General features: G+C 44.1%; 1 protein-coding gene and 1 long non-coding RNA gene across 2 annotated transcripts in view; one reads left to right on the top strand and one right to left on the bottom strand.

The window, feature by feature from the left end:
* hook2 (hook microtubule-tethering protein 2) overlaps positions 1 to 15,585 on the top strand; it is a 17,618-nt gene extending 2,033 nt beyond the window's left edge. The window contains exons 4-23 of the mRNA XM_061065637.1: positions 1,329 to 1,401; positions 1,531 to 1,581; positions 1,660 to 1,792; positions 2,966 to 3,033; positions 3,322 to 3,387; positions 3,506 to 3,586; positions 5,110 to 5,276; positions 5,390 to 5,530; positions 6,432 to 6,633; positions 6,786 to 6,896; positions 7,753 to 7,840; positions 8,093 to 8,159; positions 8,975 to 9,112; positions 11,002 to 11,089; positions 11,493 to 11,527; positions 11,624 to 11,706; positions 11,790 to 11,893; positions 12,379 to 12,486; positions 13,077 to 13,148; positions 13,900 to 15,585. Of these exons, the coding sequence (XP_060921620.1) occupies positions 1,329 to 1,401; positions 1,531 to 1,581; positions 1,660 to 1,792; positions 2,966 to 3,033; positions 3,322 to 3,387; positions 3,506 to 3,586; positions 5,110 to 5,276; positions 5,390 to 5,530; positions 6,432 to 6,633; positions 6,786 to 6,896; positions 7,753 to 7,840; positions 8,093 to 8,159; positions 8,975 to 9,112; positions 11,002 to 11,089; positions 11,493 to 11,527; positions 11,624 to 11,706; positions 11,790 to 11,893; positions 12,379 to 12,486; positions 13,077 to 13,148; positions 13,900 to 14,028 (2,005 nt within the window). The 3' untranslated portion in view covers positions 14,029 to 15,585. The remainder of the gene's footprint in view (positions 1 to 1,328; positions 1,402 to 1,530; positions 1,582 to 1,659; positions 1,793 to 2,965; positions 3,034 to 3,321; positions 3,388 to 3,505; positions 3,587 to 5,109; positions 5,277 to 5,389; positions 5,531 to 6,431; positions 6,634 to 6,785; positions 6,897 to 7,752; positions 7,841 to 8,092; positions 8,160 to 8,974; positions 9,113 to 11,001; positions 11,090 to 11,492; positions 11,528 to 11,623; positions 11,707 to 11,789; positions 11,894 to 12,378; positions 12,487 to 13,076; positions 13,149 to 13,899) is intronic.
* LOC132995598 (uncharacterized) lies at positions 15,432 to 16,036 on the bottom strand. The gene is made up of 2 exons (XR_009677033.1): positions 15,893 to 16,036; positions 15,432 to 15,776 (listed from the first exon to the last, which is right to left on the bottom strand). It is a non-coding gene; the product is annotated as an uncharacterized LOC132995598 (long non-coding RNA).
* Positions 16,037 to 16,540: the final 504 nt, after the last annotated feature.

Raw genomic sequence — 16,540 nt, 5'->3', positions numbered from 1 at the left:
GAAAGCTCTTTTTAACCTTTTTGAAGAAGTTGTAAGATGCATTGTAGGGGCTGTTGTGGCTCAGTTGGTAGAGTCGTCTCCTCTCAACCGGAAGGTCAACTGGGTTCGATCCCCAGTTGAGCAACATGTCCGATGTGTCCTTGGGCAAGACAACCCCGCATTGCTCCCACTGCTTTGGTGGCGGTGTATGAATGGATTAGTGTTGTACTTACTCTCTGATGTACGTCGCTTTGGATAAAAGCGTCTGCTAAGTGAATTGTAGCATGACTTTGTAATATGGTCTTTTCCTGTAATCCAATATAGCAGCAGTAAAACCTCTCACACAGGTAGGCTGTGGCTAAATGAAGCGTGGCTCTCTTCATTATTGTACAGATAAAAGCGATGGCGAGATATGACTCGTCATTTTTTTTCCTCTTTGTTTGAGTATTTGAGACGTCAGCTGTAGATTCATTGTCAGATTTACGTTTACCTGGAAGTCAATCTCACATAATCGTCCATGCTTTGGAAGAAAACGGAGTGCATTGATTTTATTTAGCCTCCCTGTCATAACCTCCGGGCTCCCCTAAGGTGCAACAGGCCCTACTTTTAGAATCACTGCTGTATGGGATCTGCAACATATTCAGGATGATGCAAAGTTAACCAACATTCACACCAGTTGTTGAAGCAGGAACTCTGAGAAAACTGCAGGTAGAGCTTCGTTCACAGCCGACTCACTCAGATTTGCTTATCTGTGTGGTTTCGCTGTTGAATTGCATAGGGTCTCTATCTATGCAAAGCTTGAACAATAAAGTCTGGATTTGTTATGTGAACACATTTGAAGCAAAAGTGAGATTATTTTGTGACCCTTGTGTTCCGTCGTGATGACACTGAAGCCGAGTTTCCAGATGTTTGTCACTCCAAACGTGGGTACAAACGAGTCTGAGATCTTTTGCAAATTGGCTTTATTGAAAAGTAAAAGGTAAATATAAAAAATTATAGACATAAAATAGAACAATACAGCAACAGAATTAGAGGAGGTGTTGTAAAGATAACAATAACAACAGTGATATAGCTTGTTGTGAGACTTCGTGGAGCTCAGACGCAGACTTTCTTTCTAAGTGAAGGTCATTTTTTTGAACTCGATGCTCAACTTCTTATTAATTTATTCCTCAACTCGAGCTTGATATGCCCACATGTGACTGTAATGAGCTGCTCTCCTTAAATGTCAGTGTGGTGAGTTGAACAGTAGCACAGGACGTCACTGCCCCGTGGCCCGCTATGAGTCTTGATGTCCAGAGATTGGCCGTCCTTGTCGTCACCAGACTTCTCTCTTGTGCTCTCGTTAACAGAGACCCCTCTTGGTTTAATGAGACATGGCTGGGCAGGATCAAGGAGGAGAGCGAGGCCAACTGGCGCCTGAAGGTAATTTGTGAAACAGCTGCATATGACAGAAACGCCCGCGGTCACCAAGAATGACCGAGATGTCCGTTTTATTATTCTGTGATTTAAAATAATGACATGACTGAACGCTGATCTCTTTTATTCCTTCAGGTCAGCAACTTGAAAAAGATACTGAAGAGCATGCTGGAGTATTATCATGATGTAAGGACACTTTAATCTTTTACAGTTTTAACCTCCGGTGCACTTTTGAAATTATCTCGACCCTCTCTCCCTGAACAGGTGCTGGGTCACCAGGTATCAGAAGACCACATGCCAGACGTGAACCTCATCGGAGAGATGAACGACGTGACTGAACTGGGGAAGTTGGTGCAGCTGGTGTTGGGCTGTGCCGTCAGCTGTGAGAAGAAACAAGGTAAACGGAGAGAGGAAGCAGATGCAGACGTTTGTGGAAATATCTCACAGGATTAACTCAAATCACATGATAGACTGACCACATGTTCCCCCCCCCCCCCCCCCCTCACCTTCACGGTTAGGGTAGATTTTTTTGAAGTGGGGTCTTATGAGATACTTATCATAACATTTATAATACCTACAAAAGAGACCGGTCTGTTTGAAGAATCCTGCTGAAGAACCAAAACACAATCTAAACGGTGTAGCTCTGTGGCTGTGGAAGAGTTGGGTTTTGCTGTTTATTAACTTTATTAATCCCTTGGGAAGGTTCCCTCAGGAAATTCAGATTCCAGCAGCAGGTAACACCAAAGGATAGAACAGCATACAGATATAAAAAAAAAACAAGTTATATTCAGTTCTGCAGCTTCATCTGTGTGACGGTGTTTTTACTCAAAGGAACACGATGAAACATAAACGGTGACAACGACCCTCTTTGTTTGAACAGACAGCCTGGAAAAACACAAACGTATACTACATACATCTCAGGAGATCTACAAGAGAACAATGTGCAAACGTCATGTTGCTTTTTCTTTCTGAGGATAGTTTGTTCATGGTTGTTTTGATATTATGTGGAGTCTGTATGTTGGGTTTTATTTTGAAATTGACAGGACGCTCTGTGCGTTTCCTTTTTCTGACTTCCTGTCTAGCTTGAAGCGTTCCTGCAGCATGCTCTGTCAAAAATAGACTTGCAGTGAATTTGAAACGGAGCAGAGTGTAGTGGCGCTGGTGGCACGCTCCAGAGACGGACTGCGGCGCTGTCAGTGTACTCAGCATTAACCAATACTCGGGTGTAGGCAGAGTCTGTATCAGAGCTGATACAGATTCTGCTTCAGTTAGGCTTCTCCTCACAGTGGTCATGTTGACTATCCACTGTAAATACTAAACTAAACTATTGATCAGCAGCTCAGACGACTCCAACTCCAAAAAAATCCAAAGTTTCCCTCTAAGAGAGTCCAACAGCCCAGAAAACAATCTGATCATTTGTAGTTTTATCTTTAGCTGTAGAGCACAGGGTGTTTGTAAATCCTGTTAAGAGGCTGTGTTTGTTTGTTTGATATGTAGGAGACTATTTGTGTTAATCTGCATTTTGGCAGCGCCGTCACTGCTTTGTGTTGTCGTCCCCTCTTAATCACAGAGCAAATCCAGCAGATAATGACACTTGAGGAATCTGTCCAGCACGTTGTGATGACAGCCATTCAGGAGGTGAGTGCTTATCCTCCTGCTTCCCTCGACTTTGCATTAATCCCAGCTCTCTTAGTCACGCTTAATTCACAATCAAAGGAAACATGGCTTGGCATGAGACCCGAGAGAGTCCCAGAAACGCTATTCTGAGACGTTATTGGCACTCGTGAATCTGGTAAAACGGTGGCGCAGATTATGAGAAAATAATCTCTTAGTAAAGTTGTTGAGAAACCTGGTAAACCTGTAAACAAGCTTGCCTGTTTTTCCCGTATGTGAGCTTCTCATTGACTTCTCCTTTCTTTGTTTCAGCTGTTATCAAAAGAGCCTTCAATTGAACCGGGGAGTCCAGAGACCTATGGGGACTTTGACTACCAGGTGAAACCCGCTTTCACACCTTTTTTAGTTTTAGTTTCTCCTCATGCTCTCATTCATGTTTTATTTCTTCCTTTATGACGAGTCTCACATCTTGTATCTTCTCGTTCTGTGTCTGCAGTCCAGGAAGTATTACTTCCTGAGTGAAGAGGCAGACGAGAAGATGGACCTGAGCCAGCGCTGTCGAGACCTGGAGCATCAGGTTTGTACTGTGAATGGAGTCCACATCCTTTTCATTTCAGTCCTGTTAAGTTTATTGACTCATGAGGTTTTGGGCGGTAACATTAAAGGTCACATGTTATTAAGAATACACGGCACCATGTTTCTCTAACACTAACATGTGTCTCTAATCGGTCTACAAACCCCCCAATGATGAGAAAAGTCCATCCTCTCCATCTATTTTTTAAGTGTGCAGGCAGAGACACATGCATGCGTTCCCTAAAGAAACAACAGGTCCTAAATTATATCCTGAAAAAATGGATTTGAAGCTCTGAAAACCTGCAGATTGTAACGTAAAGATGACGCTCTGTAGCTTTGGGTTGTTTTGTTCAGTTTGTCCTACCGATCAGTTTACATCATGTTAAAAACAAACGAGCAGTTTCACCTCTTGCATACCTGAGTGTCAGATACTTTGAGGCCTAGTTGTGCTGCTCTGTGTTTGTGTGGTTCTGTTGGCTGTGTGTGCCTGCTGCTCTGCGTGCCCTGGCCCGTATCGATCAGCCCGCCTCAGACTCTTCTTTGTGTTCCCTCGGCTTGTTTGTGCACCGCCGACTGAAAGGGGACTCATTTAGTCCCCTTCTTCTTCTTTTTTTTTTTTTTTTTTAAAGATACAAACCAGTCGATAGTTGTATAACATGAAGATAAAACTGACACACTGCCTTGGGATGGAGCGGTAGGTAGCCAACAATAATTTGTACTGCTCTCCTCTCTGCCCACTTGTTTGTTTACTTACCGAGCCCACGCGTTGGAGATTAGTCATTTGTGTTGTTTTCAAAGCTATTTTACCGTTCCTGCGCTAAAGCATGCAATCTGTCCTTAAAGTTCAGTGGAGGGTTTTGCTGAAATCAAACTGCAAAGATGTCCATCGGGTAAGTTTCCAAACCCCCCTCCCCCCTCCCCTTTTCTTTTTCTGCCATGCCAGCTTGTCTAACAGTAACCTCAGCCTGATTACGACGTGAACATTTTGTGCAACTCTAAACTGTAACCACTTGCATCTGCCTGAAGTCCGAACATTTCTCCCCCTGAGCTGTAACAGAGAAACCTTCTGATTGGAAAAACCCTCTGTCAGATGTGTATATTTTTAATATTCTGTTTACGTCTCGTCTCGACCCCGGAGGCTAATGCTAACAATATCACTATTGAGAAAAAGTCCCATCTGCGTGAAACAGTTTGCAGCAGCTGACTAACTCGTATGTGAGGACTGAGCATGTGAAGTAAGAATAACGCATATGTTAGAGGTCGCCTGAGCATGAGAGGTGGTAAGTTTGTGTCTGCAGCTCTGTGCTTTACTTCTGTGACTCCGTTGTGTATCAGCACTTTGGATTTCTCTCCTTTGATTCACAGAAGAAGCAGACTTTTATGGTCTTAATTTGAGATTCTTTCAGGGAGCATCGAGGACTCTGCTTCTCGTCTTTGCTTCACTTTTTTTACACCGGGAGATTTTTTAGTTCAAGACCTAATCTTTTTTTTTTTCTCTTTGTGTTTGTCGCCTGCTCTCTCTTGCAGTTGTCGTTGGCTCTGGAGGAGAAGTCGTCCCTGCACGTGGAGACTCGCTCGCTGAAGGAGAAGCTGAGTCGCTTTAATGGTCTGGACGCCTCCTCCACCGCCATCACCGGCAAGAAGCTGCTGCTGCTGCAGAGTCAGATGGAGCAGCTGCAGGAGGAGAACTACAGGTACAGGAAGTGGAGTCAAACTGCTTTCTTTATGTCTATTTAATTTGTCCAACTTAAAACTAAATTTTGGTTTGTTACACCAACGTTTGTTCTCGCTTTGTGTAAAACCTCAGACTGGATAACAGCAGAGACGACATGCGCGTGCGTGGAGAGATTCTGGAGCGAGAGGTGACGGAGCTGCAGCTGCGTAACGAGGAGCTGACCAGCCTGGCTCAGGAGGCCCAGAACCTGAAAGACGAGATGGACATCCTCAGGTGAGACACAGCCACAGGGTTCCTCGCACAGATTGATTTAAATGTGGAGGCTTCTCACCAACAACCTTACACGCTGTACTTCAGAAAGTCACGCTCTGTGGGCGTTCAGTCACATGGACTACAAAGCAGAAAACACTCAGATTATATAATATCAAACAAGGGAAGACTGGAAGACGTGGAGGGCTTCTTAAAATGCAGCTCAGTCTTCATTAACGCTTTTACATGTTGGGATATCACAGCAACAAAGTCAGAAGTCTAAGGCGCCAAACACTGGGGACATTGTGTGTTTGCAATTCCCCCAAAAAATGCAAACACACAAAGTTACTCCTGGCAAACATTTGAGCAAAGAGGAGCTACAGATTGAACCTCGGCTCTGCATGTTTTCTGTGTCAGATCCCTTTATGTTGTCTGAGTGTTATAAAACCCACTAGAAACATATTTTTGTCAGCTTTAAATAGTCGCCTGAAAATGCATCATGACCTCCAGTTTGTCAAATATTTTAGTGAACTTCTGAGCCTCTTTTCAAAATAAAATAAAAACAGCCCGGAGCTGGGCGACACCAAGGAGAGAAGCTTACACAATGTTTTGTCTTTTTAGGGGATTTTATTGGCAGAATCCAACATGTAGAATATCACAGGCCTGTTCCCTTTAAGCAGGAGTTCATCTATTATCAATTTCTCCTCACAGAAACAACTCCTACACTGCCCACACACAGACGTCCATTCAGCTCCTCTCTGACATCTGTGTTGATAATGTGAATTTTCATGCATTGACACCGGCTTGCGTCAGAGTGGTTTCAGTAGTTAGGTACATTTCCACACGGATGTGTTTTGTTCAAAAAAGTGATATTCCTGTTCTGGTACTCGACGCTGCCCACGCGGTGCTCTTCCTCCCCCCTCAGGCACTCGTCTGACCGGGTGAACCAGCTCGAGGCCCTGGTGGAGACGTACAAGAGGAAGCTGGAGGATCTGGGCGACCTGCGCAGACAGGTGCGCCTCTTGGAGGAGCGCAACACCGTGTACATGCAGCGCACCTGCGAGCTGGAGGAGGAGCTCCGCAGGGCCAACTCCGTCCGCAACCAGCTGGACACCTACAAGAGACAGGCAAGCTGACAGCAGGAGGAGGAGGAGGAGGAGGGGGGGGGGGTACTTGATGTTAAACACAGCCTGCTTTCTGCACGTGTTCAGAGAATCTCACATTTTTTTATAGAGAGCTCGTGCCGACGCAGACTGTTGCTATGCTCTCTGACTTGCAGGCACACGAGCTTCACACCAAGCACTCAGCGGAGGCCATGAAAGCAGAGAAATGGCAGTTTGAGTACAAGAACCTTGACGACAAGTACGATGCACTGCTGAAGGAGAAAGAAGTGAGTGTGTGAAGAACCAGCAGAGACGCTTCAAAATGCTTTCACTTTCAATGTGTTCTATCAGCGTCAGTCTGTCCCATATCAAGGTCGCACTCTGAAGGCTATTAATAGATTCATGTGGTGACCTCGGGAAAGTGAACTGGGAGTCGCTGAGAGGCTGGTATTGGACCTGGATGCTCTTTCGATTTGCTTTCTGAGATCCAAAATGTTATCATTAAAAAAAAATTAGAAAGTCAGGGTGAGCACAAACAGCCACATTTTTCACTCTTAAAGGTCACACATTATCCAACACACAATTCACCATGTTTCTCTAGTCCGTCTACAAACCCCCCAATAATGAGAAAAGTCCATCCTCTCCGTCTTTAGCCTGCTCCACTTTTCAGAAAATGTGTGCTCAAACAGGCCGTTTGGAGATTTTCCCTTCATGACATCACAAAGGGCAGTAGCCCCTCCCCCAGGTGGGTGACACTCCCACAGCTAGGTGTTTGTTCTGCCCTCTGAGTCTGCCTTCTCACCGTAAACAATAGGACATGGAGCGAGAAAGGCCGAGTACACCCAAGCCCTTCCAGAGAGGGGGCGTGGTCAGACACAGCTCATTTACATATTTAAAGGTACAGACACAGAAACAGCCTGTTCTGAGCAGGGCTGACATAGAGGGGTTTATAGACATGATCAAATACAGGATCAGAGTGGATTTAGAACAAGAAACTTCACACACATGTTTTGAGGAACTCTGAGACTTATTTACACTGAAGAAGAGGAGGAGGATATGTCACCTTTAAAATATAACCTAGCACAGTCTGAACTGAATCTGAAGCCTCTGAGATGTTCTGTTATGGTGTGCTCTGTTTTTTAGCGTCTGATCTCTGAGAGAGACACACTCCGGGAGACAAACGACGAGCTTCGATGTGCACAAGTCCAACAGAGGTGTCTCAGCGGAGCTGGTGAGTCGATGTAGAATACAGTGAAATCTTTTTAAAAAAGCGATATTACACTCGATGTAGAATACATTTAAGATGTACATGAGCGTAAGCAGCTGACCGTTAATCAACCTTGCACAGATATTAAAGTGTTAACACATTCTGGGATGTGTGACTTTTTTCCCCCGCAGATTAAAACCAGAATAAGCTGTTTAATAAAATGTGTAAAATTAATGAGCTGACACTGAAACCCTCTCTCTCTCTCCGTCTCTGCAGGCGGCTTGTGCGACACTGATGTCACAGTAGGAAACCTGGCCTCAGAGATCATGCCCACTGAGCTCAAGTACGTTGTTCTAAAGGTTTTTTCCTGGGCTTTTTGCCTTCATTTCATACGACCATGGATAGAATCAGAAATCTGTAGAGAGAGAGAGAGAGAGGGGAATGGGATGCCGCATTAGAACACTGGCCGCCTGCTTGAAGGACTATAGCCTCCATACATGGGGTGCAACGTTACCCCTAGGCCATCTGCACCCCCTCATGTTTGTCTATTACAGGATGTTTAGGAATGTAACGATACACTCAAGGGGCGGCTGTGGATCAGTTGGTAGAGTCGGTCATCTCTCAACCGGAGTGTTGGGGGTTTGATCCCCAGCTCCTGAAGACGCATGTGTGGTGTGTCCTTGGGCAAGACACTTAACCCCAAGTTGCTCCTGCTGCTTCATCGGTGGCGTATGAATGTGTATGAATAGGATTAGTTACTTCTGATGGTCACTTTACACAGCAGCCTCTACCATCAGTGTGTGAATGTGTAGATGTGACCTGCGGTGTGAAAGCGCTTTGAGTAGTCAGAAGGTTCACGATACGACTTTATCTAATCTTTTTATACATATATGAAATTGAAGGCAATCAATGAGTAACTATGATTGTATTATTTTTGTATCACCACTTGTGCCCTGTATCAGTCTTCTATAGTCAGAGGCAGCATCGGGCCCCTGAAATAGCAACACGTGTCAGAGCTGCACATTTGTTCAGGGCGTTGTCGGGTAGAGAGGGCTCGGCCAACTGCCTCCACTCTCCGCTCTCTGATCCACTTTATCTGTCCTCTCTGCTTTTCTTTCACCTCCTCGTTCTCTTTGTCCTCGTTGTCTTTGTCCTCAGGGAGACCGTGGTGCGTCTGCAGAGTGAAAACAAGATGCTGTGCGTCCAGGAGGAGGCCTACAGGCAGAAGCTGGTGGAGGTGCAGGCGGGACTGGAGGAGGCTCAGCGCAGCAAGAACGCCCTAGAAACTCAGAACAGGTAGGCGTGCGTGTGCGTGTGTGTTAAACATGCAGTCCAACTGTCCAAGTGTGAAGTACTCATCCCCCTTGTAGGCCACCATATTGTGTGTTCCTGGACATTGGGCTGCTTGTTTGGCTGATGGGAGGAGTGATATCTGCCTAAATGTCAACCCCCCCCTCTAGACTCAGTGCTCAGCTGAGCTGTGTGGGCCGCACTGGCGGACAGACAGGACGGAGCCAGATTGTCCCTCAACTGTGTGTGTGTGCGTTTACATGGCTGTGGGCATGTGGACATGTGGGTGGAGTGTGTGAGTGTGTGTGTGTGTGTGTGTGTCCGTGTGTGTGTGTGTGTGTGTGTGTCCGTGTGTGTGTGTGTGTGTCCGTGTCCGTGTGTGTGTGTCCATCCATGCAACACCAGGCCCAGGGTGTGGGAAGCATCCTCAGCAACAGTAACAGGAGGAGGGGAGTGGACTGAGCATGCTCAGTAGAGTCGAGCTGTGAATGGCCAGGCAGTACGGGGACGTACACAACCCGCAGCAGAAGTACAAAAAGTCCCCATGATGCTTTGCAAAACATCTTTAAACCAACTTCCAACACGTTTCCTCACATTTGTTCTTTTGTATTTCTCTGCGTTATGTCAGAATTTTGTGAGTGTAATGAAGTTGATTCATACATCCAACTACACGTTGCATTGAGAAAAAGGAAAACGCTGTCATGGTGGCGTCAGACTCCGTTGCTTCATCTGCAATCTTGGAGCGCCCTTTTTTGCGTCATGTCCTGTCTCCGCCCCTTCCTCATACTGTGTCATACTGCGAAAGTCTCCCGCTGTGAGGGATGTAATGTGAAAGAGCTATTTAGGAAAACACCAGGAGCCAGCTGTCCTGACATGTCAAAGAGGTTTATAGTGAACTTCATATCTTGGTAATGCTCCGAGAGAGAGTAAAACTTTCGGCACAAACTTCCAGTTGGAATCAGGGATTTACTGATTTGACTTCGGTAATCATCTGCAATCTTGGAGCGCCCTTTTTGCGTCATAATAATAATAATAAAGTTTATTTATAAAGCACTTATCAAAACCAACGTCACAAAGTGCTTTACAGAAAAAACAAAAAATCCCAACAGTCAAATACAAAACAATAAAATCATATTTAAAAAAGCATGAAAAACAAAACAACAGTGCAGCGATCATCCAATGAACAGAGAAAAGAGAAACAACCGAGACAGAGATCGGCTAAAGTTAAAAGTAAAACAAATACAAACATCCTGGATGAAACGAGGATTCTAAGAAGGCCTTATCATAAAAATGTGTTTTTAAAAGTGATTTAATTAAAATAATGCTTGGAGAGAGAATGTAAAAGTTTCGGCACACACTTCCAGTTGGACTCAGGGATGCACTGATTTGATTTCAGTAATCGAAGGTCTTAGGGGAGTTTTATAACATCTGATTAAGAGAACGATGATTATAAGCTCTTTCAGGTCATATTCCTCCTGGAGATGGTTGTGTTGCGACCTCTCCTGTTTAATGAAGGTCTTCAAAGTCTGCTCTGTTTTTTTTGGTGAATGCATTCCCTTCTCTTCTCTTCTCTGCCCTGCCACAGTTACACTTCTCATTCAGTTCAGAGAAACATTAAACCCCAGGCAGTAATATATATATATTTTTTTTCTTACCACTGTAACTTTAGCTGCTTTGCTAAAGTGCTCATGATGGATAGGCCGGATCTTTGTAACATAACAAAGAGTAAGGTCTGTTACCTGCTTTTTGTAAAGTGTCTCCAGATAACACTTGTTATGAGTTGACGCTATACAAATAAAAATTTATTGATTGAATATCAGTAAAACTCATTTTTTTCCTCTTTCTGTTCTTCACATTTCTTGCTGTGCTTTATCTTGTTTTTGTTCTTTTTGCAGATTAAACGAGCAGCAGATCTCGGAGCTGCGTTCTCAGGTGGAGGAGCTCCAGAAAGCTCTGCAGCAGCAGGACAGTAAAACTGAGGATGTGAGTTAAAGAGAGTAAATGACCCTCTCTGAAGTCTTACATCCAAATATAATGCATGGCACACATGAAGATGAATGATTTGAACACTTGTCTGTTGAGGATTGCCGTGATCGTTTGTCCGACTTTGATACACGTTGCGTGGGAATTTAACCCCATGTTTGCTGTGGTGATCACTGTTAACGCCCTCTCTGTCTGTCTCTCTCCGCCTGCCCCCCCCCGCCGCTCAACTCTGCCAAAATCAGGCCATCGTAAGTACCCCCCCCCCCCCCTTGCATCCTCTGCCCCCCATGATTGTACTCTCTGACAGCTTGACTTCTGCAGCTGAAACTGTGTGTTTGTGTTTGCTCTTATTAAACGCTCTGTGAGTTATTTGACCTTTAATATTCTGTTTTTCTTTCTCAAGTCGTCCTTACTGAAGAAGAAGCTTGAGGAGCATCTGTAAGTATTCTGCTTCTTCTTCTTCAGATTATTCATACACGTGGCCTCCTCAAATCGTCGTATTACAAAACCTCCATTACCTACATGATGTTTCAGGGAGAAGCTCCACGAGGCTCACTCTGACCTCCAGAAGAAAAGAGAAGTCATCGACGACCTGGAGCCCAAAGCCGACGGCAACAGTACGCCATTTTCCTCCCAAAACATCTCTCCATGCTCTCTCTCGTTTTTTCTTTTCCTCCACTCTCTCTTGTTCTCTCCACAGTGGCAAAGAAGATAGACCAACTCCAGGAGAGCCTGCGCAAGAAGGACGAGGACATGAAGCAGATGGAGGAGCGATACAAACGCTACGTGGAGAAGGCGAGAACGGTCAGTCTGATGGAAACAGACCGTGCTGTCCGCAGCATGTGGCTCTGAGAGGAAAATGAGATGGCTGTTTTTTTCACTTTTTAAAACAGAAACTCAAGCAAATGTTTTTATAGCTGTTGTAGAACGGCATAATTACCCATAATGCATTTAGGCTTCAGTGGAGGCAGATACTGATAGCAGTGTCTGCAATAAAACAACCCTGATTTCTAATTATTATTTTTTTTAAAGATTTATTTTTGGGCATTTTGTGCCTTTAATGGAGAGATAGGACAGTGGATAGAGATGGCGAGTAGGGAATGACATGCGGGAAAGGAGCCACAGGTTGGATTTGAACCCGGGCCGCCCACTTGGAGGACTACAGCCTCCTTACATGGGGCGCGCGCACTAACCACTGCACCACCAGCGCCCCTGATTTCTAATTTTAATGATGTGGTTACAACACTTAATCAGAACTCTTGCGTTAAATGTCCTCCTTGTACATGCAGGTGATCAAAACCCTGGATCCTAAGCAGGCGCCGGTGACGCCGTCTCCTGACGTCCAGGCTCTGAAGAATCAGCTGTCGGAGAAGGAGAGAAAAATCCAACATCTGGAGGTGAGAAATGTTTCAAAACAGAAGGACACATGAGAAATGTATTATATTAGGATAAGCCCCTTGAGGTGTATCACCTTGTTTTCAAGGGAGTCCCAAACATATATTTACAAAGACACAGGTACAACACAGCAATACAAAACCAAAACATAACACACTACAAACGAAACAAAGTAATACATACAGCAGAAAACAACAACAACAAAACAAAAACAAGGGACAACACAGAGAACAGATACAACCATTACAACTCTAGACTACACACCTCAGAGGAGAGAGATTCAGTCTATACATAGAGAGAAATAAATAAACAGTGTTGATGTTACTGAAAACAAACACAATCTGTTTGAAGATGAGAAAACCAAACATGTTTAAATAAGTGGAACGATGACAAGGAACTGAGATTTAAAGGAAACTTATTCCAATCAGAAGTCACATAAAGTCTGCGTTCACACTGCACTCAGACCAGAGAGGTAGATCCACATCGGAGACGGGTCAGATCTTTAGCAAGGCGGCCTCGGTCTGAACCACCAGGCTGGCAGTACAGGAGGAAGAGGGAGTGTATTTATGGTTGTTTTGTTTTTTTTGTGCAGCATGACTTCGAGAAGAGCCGAGTCAGACACGACCAGGAGGAGAAACTCATCATCAGTGCCTGGTACAACATGGTGAGTGAGAGTATAAAAACATCAAAACATGGAGATTAAAAAAAAGATATCTTTAGGACAGATGATGAGGAGAAGAGAGTGGAGCCATGTCGTGGACACTGAAGCTTCTACAGCTGATTGTATTTATTTACCTTCTTGTCCCTCTTTTTTCATTCCACCTTTTTGTCTCTGATAGTACAAACTTAAGTCCTGAACCTTTTTCAGAAGCGACCTCTTGAAATCTAAAAGAAAATATAAATCAGTGTTCGGGACAATAATCCAGAGAGGGTGGGATGCGAGGGACGAGATTTGTGTGACATGAATGAATGGGACATTAATGTACATGTTTCTATATTTATTTAATTATATATATATATATATTTTTTTTTTTGTTTTATTTTATGTGTTTTCTCTGTTGTGTCTCGGGATATAAAGGTAAATATCTCATCCTGATTTCACTCTTGAAAAGTGTAACTAATTTAAATGTTATGGTATTATTTTGTAAGTATGACTGATGGAAAGCATGAAAGAAGTAAAAAATCATAATAATCCAGAGAGTCTTAGTTTCACACACAAAAGGCGTGTTTCTCAACACCAGAAACTCTTTGTTAAAGTTTATAGAAACACTTTGTGTGGCCTGATGACGTCCAATAACTTTGCTTTGAGGATTAAAAAAAATATGGAAAAAGTTTTGAGGCCAACAAGAGTTTTTATTTCACTCTGAAGTTCTGACTCTGTCACTTCTCCTCACTCTCTCTTCTCTCCGTCTCAGGGGATGGCGTTGCATCAGAAGGTGTCCGGCGAGCGGCAGGGCCCGTCTAACCAGGCCATGTCGTTCCTCGCCCAGCAGAGACAGTCGACCAACGCCAGGCGAGGCCTCGTACGACAGCAGCCCAGATAAAAAAAACAAAAACGACCACACAGAGCTTCAAACACGACGAGGGGAGCTAACGGCTGAACTCCCCCCACACCTTCTTGCCTTCATACCTCCACTGGATCTCTGCACCTTAAGAGAGTAACCCTCATGCTGCTACTGCCCCCTGCTGGCTCTCCACGGTACGACAGCAGTGTTTCCCAGAGGGCGAGAGAAACTGCTGGCGGCGTTTGACTTTTTATTGGACTCTTAAAAAGAAACTGAATGTGATGGAGGAGAGCGAGGGGCCTGAAAAGACGCTGACTCACCTTTTAAGGTGACTTTTATCTCCTCTCGGACTCTCTCCTGTTTCTTTAAAGTCTGTTTTAAAACTTTTTTTTTTTTTAAATCTTTTATGTTTAGCTCTCGAGATGAAATGTGAAGTAGATTTGTCAGAGGAGTTTTTCGGGGTAAATTTCTAGAAGGGCTTAAAGAAGCTGCGGAGGACTGAGAGCAAGACCGTCTCTGTCAGCCTTTAGTGCGTCTCTTTGGTTTTTCTTTGTTTGTTTAGAACTTCTTCACTGTTTTTCTTTTTTTTGTTTTGAGGTGGGTTTGACGTCGTAAAGGTACAGCGACCATGACGGGGTGTTAATGGATTTTCACTAAGATCTCTAATCTAAATAATAATGTAAAGCTTCACTGGATACACCAAAGCACTTTCCTAGAGGGTCGGTTAATCCGCGCCTCAAATCAAATAAGATCTCCCTCCTCTTTGGATGAGACCGCCCCGTCTCCTCCGACACAAAAACACTCAACTTAAAGACTCCTCCTTTTTAATTTGGCTTTAGTTCATTTAGATTTTTCTCTCATTTCCTGATTTAAAATGTGATTATACTTTCCAGACTTTTTCCTCGAGTCCCAAAGATTGAAACAGGGTTTTGTTTGTGGGTTGGACCTAATCACACTCACCACTTTATATACTTGTTAAACGGAGCGTTTACAGGGAAAGTAAGGCGTCCGAGTTTATCTTAAAGACTGGAACTGATAAAAACTCTAAACAGTCATGAATCAGCTGACGGCTGTTTTACCGCTGCTACCTTCTAATTTTCATTTGACTGATCTGGAAGAAAAGCTGGAATCATGTTTTTTTTTTGACTGGACTATGGAGGCGGGTGAACATGTTAGACGGCGCACACATGAACGCCACATCTAGCTCGACTTAAAGCGAGTAACTTTTTCACTTCCACCCGATGTGGACCTCCTTTAGTCCCCCGTGTCAGAGCTGCTGTTTGGTGACTTGTACTCCGTCCCCTGTGAGTGTCTGTGCTGTTCTCTACTCACCTGAGTCCTCCTGTGGTGTGTGGACATTTTTCTACTTGTGTTCATTGTTTTGGAGTTTGTAATTTATGGTGTTGTCACTTTTCTGTTCTGCACATTTGCATGGTTTGAAGAGGGTGAAGTAGTACTTTGTGTTTGTATCATATACGATGGGGTTTGTAGATGATAGCGTAGCATTCGTCACACAGGGAATCAGAGGCAAGTCAAACATTTGTAGTCCTGTCTGTTCCACTTTTGCACTACAAATAAATAGGATCTTAAGATAAATCGTGTTGGTGTGGATTTTTTTTTTTTTTGAGGACAAACTTTCCTGAAACAGTCCGTAATGATTCATGCTTTTATTTAAACACAGCCAGAAAATATTTAGAGTGAATACTGACCTGAGTTTGATCATCTCGATCCGTCTTGTGAACAAACTTTTTAAAGGCCAAGCTGATGAGTCAGGCTTCTCACATCGCCTGAGCAGTTGTGTGAAAACGGTGAAAGTATTGTTTTTCTATCACTCGACAAGCATGTCTCCTCTGACTCGAGAAAAACGGCACAACAAAAATCTACTGAGCCAACAGTTACTCACCGAAGAAATAATAATGTGTGGTGAGAAACAGAGAGCTGCCTGCTTTCACTGCAAGATGTCTGTGTCGGGTCTCAGTCATCCAGGTCGAGGTAAACCGATGCTCGATTCCAAAGGCAGCTGGACATCTTGAAGACGTTTCACCTCTCCTCCGAAAATAACTGCTGGAAATGTAATCCTCTGTGGATCAACGATGAGTTGATGTCCTGGTTTCACCTACAGTCATTAACCCTCCCAGTCGTCTGTGGGTCGTGGGGATCACATGGGCTCGGTTGGTAGAGTCGGTCGTCTCTCAACCAGAAGATCTGGGGTTCGATCTCCAACTCCTGCATCAACATGTCTGATGTGTCCTTGGGCAAAACAATTCACCCCAAGTTGCTCCCACTGCTTCGTCTGTGGTGTATGAATGTGTAAGATGGTCACTGGTACACAGAAACCTCTGACATCAGTGTGTGAATGTGTAAAAGCGCTTAGAGAAAAGACATTCATGTTCATATACATGTTCCGGGGTGGGACTGGGGCTTCAGTTCAGAGAGAATTCAAAACAGTTTTGTAGGTTTGTGGTTTCTCAGATGTTTAATCTGAGAGACTTAAATGCAAAAAAGAAAAAAAAACACTTAAATGTCAAATTTAGGGCTGACTATCATTAAT

This window comes from Labrus mixtus, chromosome 20, assembly GCF_963584025.1.
Source record: "Labrus mixtus chromosome 20, fLabMix1.1, whole genome shotgun sequence".
Taxonomy (NCBI): Eukaryota; Metazoa; Chordata; class Actinopteri; order Labriformes; family Labridae; genus Labrus; species Labrus mixtus.
The sequence above is the reverse complement of the archived record's forward strand: the minus strand, read 5'-3'. Positions and strand labels throughout refer to the sequence as shown.